The 19,743-nt window shown below is 39.5% G+C and overlaps 1 protein-coding gene across 6 annotated transcripts in view; it reads right to left on the bottom strand.

Annotated features, from left to right (window-relative positions):
• Positions 1 to 5,183: 5,183 nt before the first annotated feature.
• The window catches only part of CSNK1A1 (casein kinase 1 alpha 1), a 40,610-nt gene continuing 26,050 nt past the window's right edge, over positions 5,184 to 19,743 (bottom strand). For 2 of the 6 annotated variants that reach the window (XM_018553051.1, XM_018553052.1), the window contains exons 5-11: positions 17,755 to 17,838; positions 15,897 to 16,036; positions 13,825 to 13,903; positions 12,455 to 12,529; positions 11,756 to 11,862; positions 11,224 to 11,372; positions 5,184 to 6,295 (exon numbers count right to left, since the gene is read on the bottom strand). In XM_018553051.1, coding sequence (XP_018408553.1) covers positions 6,288 to 6,295; positions 11,224 to 11,372; positions 11,756 to 11,862; positions 12,455 to 12,529; positions 13,825 to 13,903; positions 15,897 to 16,036; positions 17,755 to 17,838 — 642 coding nt within the window. In that variant the 3' untranslated portion in view covers positions 5,184 to 6,287. Of the gene's footprint in view, positions 6,296 to 11,218; positions 11,373 to 11,755; positions 11,863 to 12,454; positions 12,530 to 13,824; positions 13,904 to 15,896; positions 16,037 to 17,754; positions 17,839 to 19,743 lie in introns of those variants that run through there. The other 4 variants (XM_018553054.1, XM_018553057.1, XM_018553058.1 and 1 more) reach the window with 4 other exon arrangements.

Raw genomic sequence — 19,743 nt, 5'->3', positions numbered from 1 at the left:
GCCAGCGCAAAATCACAGGAAGATTGGAGATTAGAAACTGCAAGAGGGACATTGAGGGAAAACTCTCGTTTGTAGCACTGGGACACCTCCTGCCACCATGATGTGATGCAAGCGATTTAGTCAACATACATGCTTCCATGGGGGCACAACTTCATGTAGGTTTGTCTGACATTTGGCAGACTGGGTCCCAGACCTTGAGGATACTGGAAGCCAAGCTTGGGGGAAACTCATGGAGGAGAGCACAAGAGAACAAGTCTAAGGGTGCTTACCCATTGTATATAAAGCTTGTCAGATAAACACAAGCCTCAATTTCAGTTCCAAGTCTTTCTATAAAAAAGGACAGACCACTGTGAAAGGGCTAAGAAAACCTTGGAACCAGCCATCTTGCCTGATTTAACGTAAAACAAAAAAAAAAAAAAGACATGTTTATTTTTAGTTATTTTTCAGGAGGTTGTGTGAATATGAAGACATGAACAGAGGGCTTCTCTCAAATCTGACTGCAAAATATGAAATTCACTTTAAATCTGTAGCTATTTTGGTCCAATCAGCTGCAGCAGTGGTAAAGTCCGCTTTTGACCAATCAGCAAAGGTCTGGAAAAGTAAAGTCAAAGCCAAGATGGGGTGAAAAGCATCCTCTACTGGAATGATGGTCACTTTGTTAAAATGGTACACTACTGGATCAGCAGTAACAGTGTAGACAGCCCACCTTTGTACAAAAAGGTTATTCTGGCCTTGACTACAGTTTGTTTGCCAATGTAAACAGTGTGTACACCAAGCTTTTACAAAGCAGTTGGGAGCTAGTTAAAGTAAACACCTTTATATGGGTTTTACATTGCCAAACTTTAGTTGAAGGGTGCTTTAATAGTCTCAAAACTGCTCAAAGCTTGATGTAAATACTGCTTTCATTCAAGTTGACACTCATCTCAAAATATGGTCAACTAGCTCCTGATTGTTGTACGTTACACAAAGTGGGTAATCAATTCCACAAAATTGAAGCATTTTTTTCCAATCACAATTACAGTGAGATCACTACTGTTAGAACTACCGATGTAGTTTTAACCTGAAACTTGAAACCGAGTTGCTTTGAAAGCCAAGAACACTCGTCTTGTGAAAGCATCAGCATGACAGCCAAGCCTTGGTAATGTACTCTGTTTACATGTCCTTTGAAATGCAAAAAAAAAACAAACTTATGAATTGTTAATCTATAGTAGGTGGCAATTCCCTAGAACTCCCCCAAAAATGTATCCTACTGTTGTGACCACAGCTCTCAATTTGCAGTAAAAATACAGGCAGTCTGTTTATTGAATCATCACCTCATAAGTAGTGTTCTTATGTTTACAGCGCAATGTAAACCTACCCTTGATTCAGGTAAATCACATCTAAATGGAAGGCAGGGGTGTAGCTTTTTTTTTTTTTTTACTGCAACAGACTGTATAATTGGGAGAAAAACTACATTTATAATTAGGGATGCACCGATACCACTTTAAGGCCGAGTACCGATACTTTTTTTCAAGTACTCGCCGATACCAATTACCGATACTTTTTCTTAAAAGGACAGGTCACATTTTTTCTAAAGCAATACAAAATCATGATTTTAGGTCAGTTTCTTTTTATGAAGAACATGAACACTCTGTAGTGTGGCACAGCTATACCCAATTCTGCATACCTGGCTTTATATTATAAGAACTTTATAATATAAAGCCAGGTATGCAGAATTGGATACAGCTGTGCCACACTATACAATAATACAGTGTTCTGGAGTCTGGACACGTGATCATCTATTTTCCCCACTATGGGGATACAAGTCTTAGTTAGCAATGGCATGATAAATATTTCATTATTCAATGTCTTTTAATATTATAACATTAATAATATTTAAAAAAGACATTGAATAATATTTCATTACATTTTCTTATAATATAAAGCCAGGTATGCAGAATTGGATATAGCTGTGCCACACTGTGTTCTGGTCTGCAGTCTAGACATGTGCTCATCTATTTTCACCACTAGGGGGATACAAGTCTTAGTTAGCAATATCTACATAGTTATTTTCTTTTTTTAAATATATGCCGGTAAACAGCATTTTTGTGCCCAGCCCCATGAGGTGCAGCAGTACTAACCTGCTGTGTCGTCTTCTCAGTCTGCTTCAGCCACTCCGTGTCACAGCCTAGTCATCTGCTCTGACCTCTTCTCCCGCTGATTGGCCGATTGGTGAGGAAGCCTGTCAATCATCCAATCAGCGGGAGAAGAGATCAGAATGGAGCAGATGACTAGGCTGTGACATCTGCTCCATTCTGACCTCTTCTCCTGCTGATTGGCCGATTGAGGAAGCCTGTCAATCATCCAATCAGCAGGAGAAGGTCAGAATGGAGATGACTGAGGACTTGGAGTTTGTGGCCATCTTGCTTCATTGAAGACACGATGGATGTCCTGTGTGTGGTGGATTCGGGTCCCTGAAGATGGACGCGGCACAGGTACTCGTTTTTTGTATCGGAGTATTTGCACGAGTACTCATGCAAATACTCGGTATCGCCGCCGATATCGATGCTTGTATCGGTGCATCCATATTTATAATCTTGTACACATTTGAGACTTCAGCAAGTGCAATGAAATGGCCTATTGCAAATTTTACAGAAAATCCTTATAAGAGAAGGTACGTATTTTTAGTGAGCCCATGTTTTGGGATGCAGTGCTTACCTCACAATCATCAAGTTTGCTCTTTCATGTTAACCACTTGAAGACCAGGGTGTTACACCCCCTTCCTGGCCACGCCATTTTTAACTATTCAACAAAAAAAAAAAAAAAAGTACCCTAAATTTTGTAAAAAAAAAACAAAACAAAAAAACTACCCCTAAGAAAATGTTATTAAACATTTATCAACCCAATTATTTGGTAAAATATAAGGACGGGGTCATGTTGGGGAAATAGACAAACATGTCAAGCTTCAAAATTAAGACGCCCTCCCACTACTACAACACTCCTGTCCTACCGTTCAGGAACGGCCATGGACGGGAGGTGCTTGAAATAGATATGCCACTACAGGGAGCTTTCAGTGGCTTAGCACGATGATTCAACTTTTAAAAAGGAAACCTTTCCGGCAAAAAGAAATCAGGCGCACTGTACGTTAGAAATGGATTGCCTGATTGCATTGTGAAAACAAGAAATAAAGCACAGACAATGCGTAACAGTGCAAAGCAGATGTGTATATGGCTGCCCTATACATACAGTATATTATACAAATTAAACACTGAAACAAAGTTAAAAAGACAGCACATTAATAAGATTGATGTACTGATCTTATCTAAAAAATAAAATAAAAATTAAGACCATACACAAGGATCTGCCATGAAGTTTAAAAATGCAGTGTATAAATGGTTAACACATGGAATTTCACTTTAACATGCTTTAGTACATTGCAAAAAGATTTCACTGCTCAAGTGCAATATTACCTGCTAAAGTAAAGCCAGAACCTTTTTTGTACTGTAGTTTGAGTTTGTAGATTGAGAGAGAAGGTTAAGAATCCCCATTAACCCTGGGCAGATTCACTATTTGTCCTGATGACCAATGTCTGACCAAGACTGGAAGGGAGAAAAATCCAAAGGGGGAGTTCACGTTGCAGAAAAGCCCCCCACCCCGCGTAAAAAAACCCCCCACAGAAAAGGGAGTTCCAACCTTCAATACTCTATCCAAAACTAAAATTAGGCATTTATTGTACATACACTTTCAATTTCATCCCAATGTAAACTTCAAACATTCTGCTATTTCAACAACTGAATAAGTTGCTTTAATGCGATAGCACTACAAATTAGAATGCTCAAGACATAGTAAAATAAATAGATTCCACAGCTGAATTACCATAATTCTGATCTTTATTAATCTGAGCTGGGCATAGGAACAAAAAGATAGTAACCAGGCTAGCTGGTCAAAAGAACTGCTCTTCGGCATATATTTGGGTCACTATAATGTTCCAAAAGTTCAGCAGTTCTTGCAGAACAGGTCTAAAAAGTAGTTACATGCATAATGCGCGTCTCCCAGATTGAACACTCCAGCGGGCCAGGTCCGAAAGCCACTGCTTCTTGGAAAAGACATCCAGAGGAATAAAAACAGTCTCACACTTTAACATAGGCTAAAATGATTTTTTTTTTAACTGGGCAAGTTAGAGCACTTACATTCCATTATACTTGGTAACTGAAGCATAAACCTTTTCACATGTGTTGTAGGTTTGTGAACACAGGTCTATCCTCAGTTCACATTCAGAATGCTTCAGTATCTGTCACTGCAAAGGGAAATGTAGTGAGCCAACACAGGAGTCATTGGCAATATACAAAGAGCATGAATTGATATAGCAAGAAGGATTTTCTGTCCAGCCCTAGACCAGAATAGCCAAGCATATTGCCTTAAATCACCCAAAATTTGCTGTGCAGGCTGTATAATCTGGTGAATGGTACATGTGAAGCATCAATGTATACATACCCGATGTTCATATGATGTAAAGCCTGTGACACCCATAAATAAAGTGACAGTAGTATCCAGGGGCTGCACATAAAGCATTATACAACTACTGTGTTAAAATGAATGCCGGAACAGGCTAAATGCTTTATATATGATTAGATTATATCTATATAATATCTCTCTCTCGGGAGCGCTAAAAAATGCTGTTGTGAAATTGTGTCACGTGAAAGAACCCTGAATTGTATAGAACCAGCCCAACTCCAGTTATAGTGAGAATGCATATACATTAACAGTCAGAACCAAAGAGAAAACTCACTTTTTAAAAGCTCAATCCACCCAAAGATCAGATGCCAGGATTAAACTGTCCAGAGACTTCTCATGACCTCTCCAGAATGTGAGCACCTGTTATTTATTTCACATTGCAGAGGATGTAAAAGGAATGAGGCTCTGTGGCAGGAAGATCTTGCTGATGGCGTCCGAGAGAGGAAAAAAAAACAAAACGATCCAGCGGCTCATCTAACTCACTTGGGTGGACTGGCCCTTTAAGCCTAAGATACAGAAGATATTTAACAGCTTAGCAGCGTGAGCTTGACTTCTTCATGACAAATGGACTTGTATTGAAACAAAGAAACTGTCAATAAGAGGTTATTCTCATGCAATTAAACATCTTATGTGTTGAACTCCTAGATAATTTGAGAATGTACCCAAGAAAAAAAACCTGGTCTATGTACAGAAACTGGATTTTTTTTTAGTTTTTAATGAACTTGTAAACAAACAAAAATAGTTCAAAATAAAAACAAAGATATCCCAGATCATGTTTACAGTGATTACATTTTCTAAGCCACTTAAACAAGCTTTTAAGTTTTAGGATGTTAACGAGATTTGTGACAAACAAAAATGCTGCAGCTTGCTTTGTACAAGTTATTTTTCCATTTCCTAAAGACTAGAATTTAATTTTTGTTTTCAAGTCTGCAATGAAGGAGTCATCCTTTTATTTAAAAACAAGGAAAAGCTCAGTCATACGATCTGCTTAAAATTGCAATCTTTGGTTAAATTAGGGACGTTTAATGGTTTCAGATTATCAAGAATTGGCAGCTTGCTGTGGATGTAATTTGTGATATCCAAAACATTCTCCACAAAAGAGAATCTGCTGCGCCAGTAAGGTCCTAATAACCTGGAGCCATGTGGTCGCCATAACAACCATACAAAGTGACAAACATTTGGAAAAGTAAATGTCTAGTTACTCATTTACTGCAGGAATACCCATGTGTACAACAGGTAGGCCAAACAGTGCAACGGCTAAGAATGTTTAAGTGTACAACTTAAAAAAAAATAGTATTTAGGAAGGAACAATGGAGAGCTGTGTTTTTTTAGACAAGGGTCGTCGCAACTGTCTCTAGGAAACCACTTCACAGTTGCTCTTCTAAAGTAACAGAAGTAAGCTGTGTTAAGGTTCAAGAGGTTAACCATAGGAAAAAAAAAAAACAAAACAAATTGGCATATGCACAATTTCTTCCACCACTGTCAACCGCCAGATAAATGAACCACCTGTCCCACTCTTTCATGAGGGAGAAAAATAGCAATAAAAAAACTGGACACCATGTTTCACTATTCTTAGTGATATTCACAATTATTAACAGCAGCTACAAAGTCGGCACATCAGACGCCGCTAGTAGCCAGTTTAGACTGAAATTAAGTTCCGTATTACACCAAGTAAATGGTCTCCCACAACAACTGTCAAGTGTACATATGAACTAAAAATCTCTAGGTTTTAAGGGAGTGATGGGTCCAGCTCGTGCCAGGATCTGCGATGTCAGCTCCTTTTATTTTTTAATTCAAAATCCTGTTGGAAAAAAGGAACAGTTTTACTATTTCATTGGAGGTAAAATAAAAAAAACATGACAAATGAATATCACAAGCAAGACCAAAACTGAATTGTGAGGAAGATCGTGCGTGTTGGTGAACAGGCAAGGTATAGGAGCTTCACAGAACAGGGACCAAGTCAATAAACCATTTCATGGTTGCGTTGTTAAACATGTACTGTAGGACAGACATTTCAGAAATGCTAGCAAGTGAACAAAAAAAAAAACTATACTAAAAAGGCATATTTTGTAAGCTAGAGAAACGAAGAGGTGCAATGTGCTGTAGAAAAAGCACCTTAAGGCTATGATTTACCGCACTCCATGTCATTGGCTTTTAGGTAAACTGCAACCAAGCCAAAATTCCAGTGTGAAAAGCATCCACTGGAAGCAGCTGCTTTCTTACTCCAAGGCCACACATAGGTTACATAGCAGCAACATCTGCTGTGATGCTCAGCGTGATGACCTTCAATGCCCCAGAGCTAGAATATAGCTTGTAAGGGAGAGAACGGCAGCCCATATAAAATGTTTCTGAAATAGCCGTTTAGCTTTGTGACAAGAGTTCCTTTAAAGTACTTCACCAAGCATTTTCAGCATGCAATGGCCAGCATTAAACCAGATCTATGACCTAGTAGTAGGCAATGGTTACACACTATAGCCACCAAATTCATTAAAGTGACACTAAATTCCGAAGTTGCACATTAAAAACACATTCAAGTACCTTTACCATTAACAAAAATGTATCTTTTGTGTATCACTCAGCTGTAGATCCTCAAATCATCTCTGAATAGGTGCTGACTCCCATGGAGCACTACAATCTCACATTTAGTTTACTGTATTGTAATTGAGATTGAGACATTGTATTGAAATTGTAATCCATCACGGGAGCGGGCTTAGAGTGGCGACTACTTTACAACACACACAGGGACCACAGGGAACAAAAGTAGCCACCCTCCAGAAGGGAGTGTCAGCACCAATTCAGAGATGATTTTTAGTAATAGTCCAGGTATTTGAATACATTTTTAAGATTTAAAGGAGAACTATGGGGTGAGTGAATTACACTCATCCTCAAAGTTAGAGCCAACGTGCGACTTTGAAAGTGTCACATTCAGCTGCATTGATCGGAAAGTCAGCGAAAACATACCACTGCTCGCTCACTTCTCGATCTCCCCGCAGAGTGGTGACCGCCAGGACGCAGACATAGATGACTCTGCCTCTAGATGGACAGAGCCCACTGTCAACCAGCGGGGTGGATCTCCACAGTTTCAGGATCCGTCCCGGCTGCATTGCTCTCAGCATATAGCAGGCAATAGCTCGCTACATACCAAGTTTTGGGTCACGGGAGGTTATTAGTATATGTCCTCCCATGATCCTAAGAGAACTATGGGGGGAAAAAAAGGTTACCCCATAGTTCTTTTAACTTCTGGGTGTCAATTTAATGTAACATCTAGGTAGTTTCAACTGTCCATGAAATCACAAACTAGGCTAAGAAGAAGCTCCCCAACTTGGAAGGAAGGAGCTAGGAAGAAGCTCCCAAACTTCAAATGGCCATGCTGCTACTTCTGTATTTAAAAAAAAAACAGAAAAAAAATCAGGAAACCATGCTGGGTAAAGCATCAGGTTTACTTTACTGTAAAGAGTGTACATAGCCTGTGTAAGATTCAACCACGTCACAATTTACACAGAAGCACTGTGGTATAAGCGAGTGGCTGAGGGAGGGCGTGAAAAACAAGCAAATCCTCTTGAGGGCCACTGCAGCAAAGTGGAGCTGATATAGAATTACTTTTAAGTCACATGCTCCTGCAGTTTTTAATGCTACAAACTACTAAAATTGATCCCCAAGGCGAAGTATTTATACAGCAGGAATATACAGCAACCCTGTTAGTAGATTAGCAGGTTGCCAGTAGGTACATTTTCTCTGCATCAATAATAGAAAGGGGAGCATTGTCTGCATACATAAGACACGAGAGCCAACAAAACAAAGTAGCTAGGATACTCTCACCAACATCAGCAGACAAATCACCATATGGTGCAGCAAAGGTGGAGCCACAGCAAATATCTCCTGGAAAGCATCAAATTATTTTTTATTAGCAGCATGAGTTATTAGTCTAACTAGCCAGCGTCTAATCCATTTATTTCAAAAGATGTGATTTACTCTGAGTAATGAATCATGACTGCTTTGGTAACACTGACTTTGCTAATTCTTTATAGGAGGATAGTTTTTAATTAACTAGTTAATTGATCCAGGCAAGAAGATATATGCAAACTATCAGAGAAAAGATGTTGGTGCCAGAAGACATCTTTCTGGATTTAGACCCAGCACTTATATGAAAAGGGGATTGTGGTAGGGGTAAATAATGATCACAGCCCCAATGATCTGCTGCTCAATTGGCAAAAACAATTCCTCCTTCTCCACAATGTGTGTCCACTTTGCCATCGCAGAAATCATATAACCTGCCAAAATACTGAGAGTTGTTGTTACAATATGCATTCTGAAAACACTCCTGACATTGGGGCTCAGTTTAGCAGTTCAGAAAAAAAAAGGTCTCTGCACTAAACTCAACACCCCCCCACCCCCCCATAAAAAAAAAGACAATGTGAAGCATTTTTAAAAAAAAATCTGAAGCACATTTGACTACATAAACAGGCTTACAGCCCCTTTAAGAGTTGTAGACCAAATGTATGTTTCCAGGCCATTTAGAGTTGCCCTAGTGAATCCCGTTGGGATTGGTTTTGCCCCATCCTGCATAATCTCCAGCCCCGGTCAGATTTCCGCATGCTCCCTGTGTGCGGAGAGCTTCACTGAAGTTTGCCAGCAGTGTAAACCTGTAAACAGCAACATGTTTAATAAAGATGTCCAAGGTCATAATCATCCATGGCCTGGAATTAACAAATACAGTTGTGAAGAAGAATGAAGAAATCTGGAGTTCATATCTTGGTCTTGCTCAGGAAATACACATTTTAACAACGCCATGTTTGAGTAGCAACATCTTTTTCAAATGGGGCCAATTACTGGCCAAAAGAAAAGAAAAAAACAAAAGCCACCAAATTCTTAATTAGAAAAATTGTGACAGACTATGTATACATGTGCAGCAATCAAAGGGGGTTGTAATTCCAAAAACATAGTATGAAAACAGCCTGCAGAAATGATGAAAGTGAGCCCTTCAATATCATCAGTAAATGTAAAACTAAAATGTAACCCACCTTACAAAGAGCACCAGCGGGCCCCAAGGGGAATGAAGTGTAACTTCTAGGTAAAGGCACTTCCACTATAACATGCCTAGCCAATCTACCTTGTCTTCCGAACTTAAACTACCAAGTAGTGCAACGGTGGCCTACTCCTATGTTTTCAACCACCAGCTAAAGCCCTGCTCACTGCTGGACGCTCCTAAAAGGTGCCCATACACCTTACGATTATCGTACGCAATCGACTTTTTCGGCCGATGATCGTATGTGTGCATTGCAGTGTCCGACCGACAGTACTGTACAATCGTACGACTTTTTGACGGTCAAGCATGTTTGAAAACTCTGCTCGATCGTACGATTGTCGTAAGGTTGCTGGCGTTTCCGTCCGTCAAAAGTCGTACGATCTACACTGCGCTTGCACTAACAAAAATACTGCAAATCAATTACCACATTTCGTCCAGGTGCTTTTCGTTAATTACGGCTAAATTAATCTTGCGATTGGGGCAGGATGGGGCTGCCGTACGAAAATCGTACGACTATTCGATCGGACAAAAAGTTTTGTCCGATAATCGTAAGGTGTATGGGCACCTTAAGACTTGAGAGGCTAATGGACCTACTAAAGACTCTCAGGTGCAGCCAGCAACAAGGAAGATTCCAGCTAGTGGATGTAAAAAGGGTCAAGGCTGTTCTACTCGGGGGGGGGGGGGCTGCACCTGGCGGGGTCAGGAGGGCTTGGGAGAAACATTAAATGTACTTTTAATAAAAGTGCCAGCACCCTTTAAAGAGGTCATCACGCTTGGCTGCTTTTCCATTGCATGTTATACAGGTCTCGGTAGCCTAGGCTCCTGAACCAGGCCACAGTAACTGCCAAGACCACGCAACACTTAGTCCATGTATGCTTGCTCAGAAGACCCTGTCAAAATCAAAGCCATCAATGCTGACTTGTTTTTGAAGCAGCATATGCTTTCCACACTTTCTGGGCCAAGCCTGTACACATAGAAGATATCACAGCAATTCAGTGACTAAACTGAACACCCTGGAACTTGAACCGTCAAAATAAAGAATTCAGCAATAAAAGCTCTTATTTTCAATTCTGACAGATTCCTTCAACATGTTATCTATGTGTTGGTTTTAGCAACATTTGATCATTAAAACTGTACAGAACATGAACATCTAAAAAAAGCTGTCACAATTTTCCTGAGATTTTTGTAGAAAAGACCATCACCATTTCTTTACCAACAAGATGCCAAAAGGGACCTGAACTAGGCAACAAATCCCTTTTCCATCAGAGGGACTAGGGGGGGGTCGGAAGGTAGCTGCAGAGTTTATAAGAGGGAAGCTTGAACTCCCAGTATTCCTTTATGTGTTAGGTCCAGGAATGTGAACCAAGAAGACGGCTTCACATTCACGCCACCAGCAACTGGTTACCACAATTGGAAAAGGGAGTTATGTGCGAAAGAGGTGCAGTTTAGATGACCCATAATCCCAAAAGATGAGAGATTGCCATAATAGATACACATATAAGAAAATCTGAATTTAAAGTTAGTAGTCAAATTTTCCAAGGACGTCTTTTTTTTTAAACTTTTTTTTCTTAAATAAGCCGAATTGGTTTCATAACACCTCCTCGAACTAACGCTCTCTCAGTTATGAGTATTTTAATTGTGTCTCGTTTTCCCTAATAAATTTACTGTTTCCCTGAAACGTCTCTTGGCTCTTGGCTACTAACCTTTCAAGTTACTCTTGGATTTGTCAGTTTGCTTGCCTGTGGGGGTTTGGGCTTGCTGGCCCTGCCCACTGGAGGAGGCTGCTTGCTGAGCTGCCTTCTGCTTGAGCATTGTCCAGTCAAATGTGTAGTCGTACTGATGGTTCAAGGTTCTGAAAAAAAGCACATACACAATGTAAAATCGTCAAGCATGGCAGGTCAACATTAATATTTCAGATGATGGAGAGTGGTAGGATCAGAAATGTATAATTTAAGCATCTCCAATGCATTTACAAATGCTTTGGAAAATAAGCCAAGTGCATGCCCTCTCAGTCTCTAGTTTGAACATATCAGTTGTCAGGCACTGTAGAGAATAATCATGAATCTGGTCACTAGGTAACCCTGCATAAAGCACAGACAGTTCCTCTGGGACAGCAGATAATGAAACCAGATACAGATTAGTTGTTACAAGTCCCACAGCTTTTCTCAACAACCAACCACCATTATACATTTCCATCAATGGTTACATTTTAAAATACAAATAAAAAACACGAACCTGAACAGAATTCGAAAGAGCTGCCTTAGATACATATAATCTGGTGCCTCCTCAAAGCGCAATCCACGACAGTAATTGAGATACATGGCAAACTCTGCAGGAAATCCCTGTGCAAAGAATTGAGAAAGGTTGTCAGCCAACATTCAGATGACTATTAGAGATCTCCACAGTCAAATTAAATTAAAGTAAAAGGTGCCCATACATTGCACGATTCTCGTACGAGAATCGCGGGAAATCCCGCGATCGTACGAGAATCGTGCAGTGTATGGAAGGCGTGCGACCGTTTCTACTGTACTGTCGCACGTCTTCCGTCGAACCAGCAGGCTAGAAAACCCGCCGAGAATCGTACGATTCTCGGCGAGTTAGTGGCCTGCTTGTTCGACAACTGACGAACGGGCCGGTGTGCGCACGCGCACACTGCCCGTTTGCCGTCCACGCAAGCCCACCCCTCATTGCAGTCATCGCAAGCCCGCCCCTCAAGGCAAGATGGGCAGATCGTACGTTTTTTTAAGTACTTTACAACCATGGCAAGACTAAGTTCTTGCCATGGTTGTAGAGTGTATGGCCACCTTAATGCAGCACACATTTAGAAGAGAGTGTCTGAAAAGTTTTTGGGTGTAGACCAATTACGATAAAAAGGCATATGTTAAATGCAGACGGCTTTACTGCAGTAACATTTTTAAAAAGCTGCACGTTTACCTTGCACAAAACTTCAACAGGAGTGGACATCTTCTTTTCACTGATCTTTTCATACTTCTGTTTCTTGGTTGCTGCCTGTGGAACAAATCATTTTATATATTTGACAAAAGCAAAAAAAAAAAAAAAAAAAAAAAAAAAAAAAACTCAGTAGAAACATGCTTAGACTATTTAAAACTGATTTTCAGGCATGATCCACATTTACCCCCCAATCCACCCTCTAGAACATGTCCCAACATCATATTTTCTTTAATTACATCCTGTGAGGTCATTACCACACATGTAAAGGTCTTGCAGGAGGAACTGGCACAACACCCCTACATCAGTTGCTAGGTGCACCTGCCCATAAATACATTTGCCAACACTGCATGGACAGGTTCTTGAGTCAAGGCAGCAACAGTGTTTTGCTGGAAAGGCATAAAAAAAACAACCATCCTGGCACTAAAAAGTTAATATTCAAAAGCCACTGATCCTGTGCTAGACTCCAAGGCAGCTCCCAGGATGTGTGTAAACAAGGAGTGAGATGTGGAGAGGATACAGCAAGATCTTTAGGCTGGGTTCACACCCAGGCGTACGGAATATGCGCAATTGCCGCGCGTTTCGTGTCCTGTAATTTGCGATAAAAGAAACGTGCGACGAACACGCGTTTCCGAGGGCTATCCAGCTGTATCCTAATGGATATGTGCGGCAAATACGCCCCAATGAAGCTCCTGTACTTCTTTGGGTGTAGGGCGTTTTACAGCGCTGCAAAACGCCCTACACCCAAAGAAGTACAGGTGGGAACCATGCCCATAGGCAATCATTGGTTTTCACATGTTGATCGTTTTACAGCACGTAGGAACGCGCTGTAAAACGCCCAGGTGTGTACGAGGCCTTAGTCCAACAGGGCTGCATTTATTACTTGCCCAAAGATACACCTTAATACTATTACAGAGGAACTGAACTTTGGAAGCTGTACCCAAAAACTGCAGCAGGCAGAGCACATATATTATTCTTTTGTGTCCTTCAATGCAGAAAACAAAAAAAAAAAAACATTGGGCCCTGCTTCATTTTAGATTTCATAAATGAACCGCTTGTGAGTAGTTGTTCACCTAACAAAACAAGGGCGGTCAAATTAAAAATATATATATATATATACACATATACACAAAGAAATATGCACAAAGAAAAAAAAAAAGCATGAGATCTTTTTTTTGGAACAGCGGTTCTACCAAGTGTAAATTAAAGCATTAGCTACACCATTTCTAAAACTTGTCCTTCGCTCCTAATGACCATTTCATATACTGTAGATAACCATAGATCTATAAATCAGATAGCTGAAGACGCTGCTTCATCCACCTGTGAGGTTACCTGCAAAATATGACATGACCTACCTTCAGCCCTTGCCAAGGAAGGCTAGTTCTGTTGAAATACATTAGTACATATCCTAGAGACTCCATATCATCACGACGACTGAAAAAGGAAACACACAATAAGAGGACAATTCTTGGGTAAGCACATTTACAATGACATTTGGCACAGTGCTGCCAGCCTACTAAATTGTAAACTGTATCCTAAAACTTTTCAGCATCTACTGTAAAATGTTTAAGGTTACCAATGAGCCAAGGTGATTGCTCAGATACATAAGACAGAAGTCAAACACGAGTAGTCTAAATTTAAGTTGTATCAAATGTTAGAAGTGAACATCCCAAAACCATAATACACCAATATTGGAAAAGCATTAAACATCTGTAAGCCTATTTCATGAGCTTTTGGACTATCAAACATCCAGTACACCGCCAATCCCCACCCAGATTCAGGAAAATCCTTCCCAGTCACAACTGAAGTCAATGAAAATTAGATTGAGTAAAAGTATGAAGAACTGTTGCTGTCACATCAACTAAAGTGGCCATATAGGTTAACACCTTCGGTCAACATAATTCTTCAAATAATAGCAAACCAATGAGTTTGCCCAATTTTCTTTTAAGAAAAATAGAGTCTCACTGGGCTTACTGATTGTCTACCTAATCAACGATGTACTGGAAACTTATTTGTTCATTTTGCATTTTATACATACTCTGATTAGCCTTATTTTACTCTGCATGACAAGAAAAATAAGTCTTAATGCAGAACTATCCTTTACAGCCAAGAAAGGTGCCACCATAGCCTCTGTTTAGATTGCAGTTGCCCTGATAATGCACATTGATAGCTTGAAAGTGAAACTTTAGAGAGCCAAAATAAACACAATTGCAATCTTGGAATTTGGCATGCCATGAAAGTAACCTGTTTGGGGCGACAGTAAAAATGGTGGGTCTAGTTCCACTTTAAGGTGCATTTCCACTTCAGCAGCCAAACTGGGTTAACACCTATTTTATAGGTTATATGTTCCCAGTGGCAAAGCTTAAGAGTTAAAAATGGATGCTTATTTGCTTGTCTGAAACTGAAGTTCTCTGCTTCTACATAATGTTGAGGGGGCTGAGTAGTTAATGATTGCCATAATTTACCCAGTCTGGACAGTGCTGGCAAATTAGCTGTAGACTAAAGGTGCAGGACCGTCTGTCCAAACAATATAAATCATTGTGTATGTTAACTTCTAAGCCAATCTGTCCCTAAGAAACTAGAAAAGGTAGGAAAAGGGTTGTTTTATATAGTGAGGGGTGGGGGGTTTCAAATTTGTCTGCAAAGGTAGACAAACTTTGAAAAACAAAGTCAACCAAATCTGCATGGGCATGTCTGTAGACACTATTCCTTACAATAACAAACATCCAGATTATATTTTGTAGTTAAATATTTAAACTGAATGAGGCCCAAACTGGTCCACACTTGATTAAAGCTAGCCTCACATTTCCCAACGTGATCTAACTTGGTGAATTTTTTTCATTATCTAAATTGGTGGAACCCCCCCCCCCCCCCACAAATATCACAAAGGTTGCAATAATCCAATAAAGCCAATAATGTAATCCTCATGGTATCGACTAGTCCTCAACAGAACTCCCATAGCCTCTTACTGGATTTTTGATCTGTAATTCACTGCCATTGCACTCATTGCTAACATCCTTGCAATTTTTTCCCTAGATCCTATACATTCCCCAGTACTGATAACTACACATTACAGGCTCTTAATTAGCATTAAATGGAAACCTATCTCCCATATTTATATAGCATTGTAGAGAAAATATTCAGATTTGTCTTGGCATGACAGGAGCTTACAATGAAAAAGCCCACATCTGGTTTAACTGGCCAGAAGCACGTTAATCGAAGCACGTTAATCAAATAGTATGTTTTTGGAAAAAGGATATTAAAAAAATAAAAAAAGCCAAAACCAAGATAAACATACAAACTGCGTGCAGATACTGGGGTACCTAGTACACAAATATTTGTGCCATTTAGTCCCAGGGAGTGTGTGATCTTTCATTAAACTCTTGAAAGCCAAAAATATCCGATTATTTAACTGACATTCCATTACCTCTGCTCAATTCCTAAGTGGGCATTGATACTAGCGTAGCGGGCCGTGCCAGTCAAGTTTTTGTCTTCTCTGTATGGTATGTGTTGTCTTGTTCTGTTGTCTCTGTACTTTTTGGCCAAACCAAAGTCTATAAGGAATAACTTGTGAAGAAAAATATTTAAAAAAAAGTGTTAGAATATGATCATTTGCACAAATCAAAATCATTAAAAAAAATTTAACATGCTCTGATCACAACACAACAGTCAAAATAATAACAAATTATGCCACCAGATTTTTCAGTCATTGGAAGGCAAGATTTAAATGCTTTACATTTAGCAGGTTAGTGACTAATATATGCATAAAAACGATTTCACCAAATTGAAAAAGACATAATAAATTAAAAGCTACAGTAAACAAACACTTGGCTCATGTAGGAAACACTTTCACCAAAATAAACGGTCAGGCATAAAGACACGTAGGCAACACAGAAACGTCCAATATGCCCATGCATGTGCCACTAGAAACTGCAAATCATTTGTAAAGACCATTTACTAAATCAGGTCTAAAATGAGATCAGATACTAGGAAGCAACAACTAGTTTTTTGTACTGATCGCAATTGGTTTGTAACCATGCGACCTGCTCAACTGAAAAGACTAAAGAATGGTCATTTTCACATTCAAATTAAAAACAGTAATAAAAAATGTATACTTAAAGTTGTCGTTCAGTGAGACAAAATGTGGCAGCAAGTCCCTACACAAATGTTTCATGCATCAAGTTCCTAAACCCTAGACTTGTGCCAACATCAAGAACATGCACAGACATGCAAAGACTAAGCTTATGCTGCATTCTTACTCACGCAACATACAAAAAACCAGGACAATTTTCTGACTTAAACAGTCTGACCACAGAAATTTCCTACAAGCTGCCAAGGATAGGAACTGACAAAAGGAGAAAACCATGCAGCTTGGCTTTCATCCATTGAGGGTTTAGGGTGAGATTACCAAATGCTAGTATTGAGTAGCAGCAGTACAACCTTAATACATACAGCACCATGGCAGTAAAATGAACAATACAAGACACCCCAAGTCTAAACATGAGCTCTTCACGGCTCAAACATTAAGCAGTCCATGGATCAATGAACAACATGTATAAAACTACAGCCTTATCGCAAATGGTCAGCCAAAACAACTTACAACTTATAAATAGGCTAAAGACCAACTGCCAGAAACCATGAAACCAAAATCCATCCACCATTTTATTGAAAAATCTAAACGCACAATATCATTGTGCGTCAACATTCAACATCACTGTTCAAGGGATGTACACAGTTCAAACTACTATACAAACTTACTAAAATGATGGGCAAAACAAAAAAACACAAAGCTAACAGGTATATATGGAGTCGTGGAAAATGTTCTGCTGGGATATACAGCTGAAAAACATCATAATCTGAAAGTACACAAATGCATTCAAATAAGATTACATATTACAACAAATGCAACTGTGCCAGAGGGACTAAGATACTGGCACGATGCTCCAAAGTACATGGTGGCTTTAGGAGTCCTAACAAGGATGTAAAATGTTTTACAGTTTCCTCATCCCAGAAGCATGCTCTTATGCTAATTGCACAAAAAAAAAAAAGCAAAACCAATGGAAATCAAAAAAGGTACGCAAACATTCAGCATTGAGTAAAGAAAAGGCCAAGAAAATTTCTTAGTAATGTTACATGTTTGCCAAGTATGTCTGAATAATGCCAACATAAGAGGTGCTTGTGCAAGGCCTGGTTTGTTTGGTTAAAATAAGGATAAGGGAAAAACCAAGGATAAGAAAAGCACATGAATTTGGGGTGGAAGTTGGAATAGGAGACAGTTTTCAGACCTGGTTTAATCCTGAGAAAGATGGGTCCTGAGAAGTACTAACAGTCATGCTTCTTTTCCTCTTCCCCACTGGAGATTCGAAACACTGGACAGACAATAGAGGGTGGCAGTGCATCAAACAGTATTGCTTACAATGCAACAATGGCCGGCGCAGACAGGCAACACCGAGGCGGTTAAAAAAAGTAAAACAAAAAAAAACAGGGGAGTCAAATGCCATCCTCTTTCCACCTGGCAGCTATGGGTTATTAAATTTGAGTCCCAAATTCAAATTGATTTCTAAAAGGTCAGATTTTCAGATTTAAGAAGAGGCCATTTAAGGTCATGACACCATCTACTTGCTGGTCACCAATTGGCAATACCCAACTGACAATAAAAGGATCATAACACACCTAAGCCTTCCATAGCAAACGAGCCAATGGCTCAAAGGTTAGGGAAGCCAAGTAGGTGAAGATTTCTTCATTTCCCAAAATGCCCTTCCTCAATCATCCAGCCACATGATTTAGCAGACAATCTTCAGTAAGGAAGAGGTGTAAGGCATTTTGTCACCTGAAAGAATACAGTAAGCATGCAGGGCTTTTTTTTGTTTTGTTTTTTTGCTATAGGAGCAGAAAATCTGATCAATGTAAAGAAAAAATAAAAATCTGATAACTGGAACAAGATTACCAGGAAGTCCTGCCAATTACATTCTCTGAAACAGTAATGGATAAGGCTGGCCAGTGGGAATGTAACCTGCTTTATAATCCAAATACACTACACACATAAAAATGATTAATAAACCCCAAATTTGGATTCACATTTTGGTTGAGATTAAAAAAATATTCAAGAAAAATGCAAAGATCTGGGGAAATTGTCTTCCTGAAAACAAAAACAAAGATGCAATACTGAGGGCTAAATGAAGGAGTAGGGATAAAATGTCAGGGGAAGGGGGGATAAATACAAACAAACATTGGGTAATTTGTTTAAAAAAAAAAGTTTTAAAAGACTCCATACTGAAAGAACTCAAATGGAACCCAAGCTGACATAAATATGGAGGCTGCCATTGCCAATTCCCTATGCTAGTTGCCTGGCTGTCTTAGGCTTCTTTACTGCAGGACTAAACCAGTCTATTCCATCTACCAAGGTTGGCACCATCTTAGCCTCTATTTAGATCTGCAGTAAGGCACATGTGAACACCTAGGACATAGCCGTTTAGGGCTTGAAAGTTTGTCTGAAAGCGGACATAAGCACACTGACAACTGTCAGATCACTGGAGGCATGCCTTGGATGTAGCTTACCCTGTGCATAGACTACTAGGCAGAATGTCAAAACAAACCATGAAGAAAACATTGGCATGTTTAAGGGTTTAATAACATTACGAACTTGAGCTTTCCTTTAGAAGTGTTAAAAATCGGTGGGTTTAGTTCCACTTCAAGTTACTAATCTGGAGCAGACATGCAGATCAAAAAGTGAAGTCAGAACAGACCTACTAGCAAGCCAGTGGCTTATAATGTAATAAAGCCCCTAACTACATAAACACCAGGTAACTAGGAAGGGTTATAAATGGAAGCCTCCATATTCTCTCACTACAGGTTTCCTTTTAACTTAGTGCCAGAGAGACTAGTGTGGGTCCATTTGCCAGTGCATGGTTGTCCAATAAACATGATAGGTATTCAAATTCAGCAATATAATACTGTTACACACTTCCAATTTTCTAAACTTTTGAGTTTTTGAAGACGGCAGCTGTGTAAATTTTAAACAAATTGGGTTTTTTCAATGTAAAAAATATCTAAAATTATTATCATGCAAGGAACATGTAGGTTTAAAGTGACATTAAACCCTCAGATTTTTTAACATAAAAATACTGTAATGTGTGCCTTACTGTAATCCATGGTAGTTTCCCTTCTCTTTGCTGCTCTTCCTTTTAAATCTGTATCTGTTCTCATGCTCTGCAGAACTTCCGTTTTGCAGCAGGCTGCCTTGTCTCAGGAATGGATACACGGTGTCTGTGTAT

This window comes from Nanorana parkeri, unplaced genomic scaffold (genome assembly GCF_000935625.1).
Source record: "Nanorana parkeri isolate BGI_ZX_2015 unplaced genomic scaffold, ASM93562v1 scaffold107, whole genome shotgun sequence".
Lineage (NCBI taxonomy): Eukaryota > Metazoa > Chordata > Amphibia > Anura > Dicroglossidae > Nanorana > Nanorana parkeri.
The sequence above is the reverse complement of the archived record's forward strand: the minus strand, read 5'-3'. Positions and strand labels throughout refer to the sequence as shown.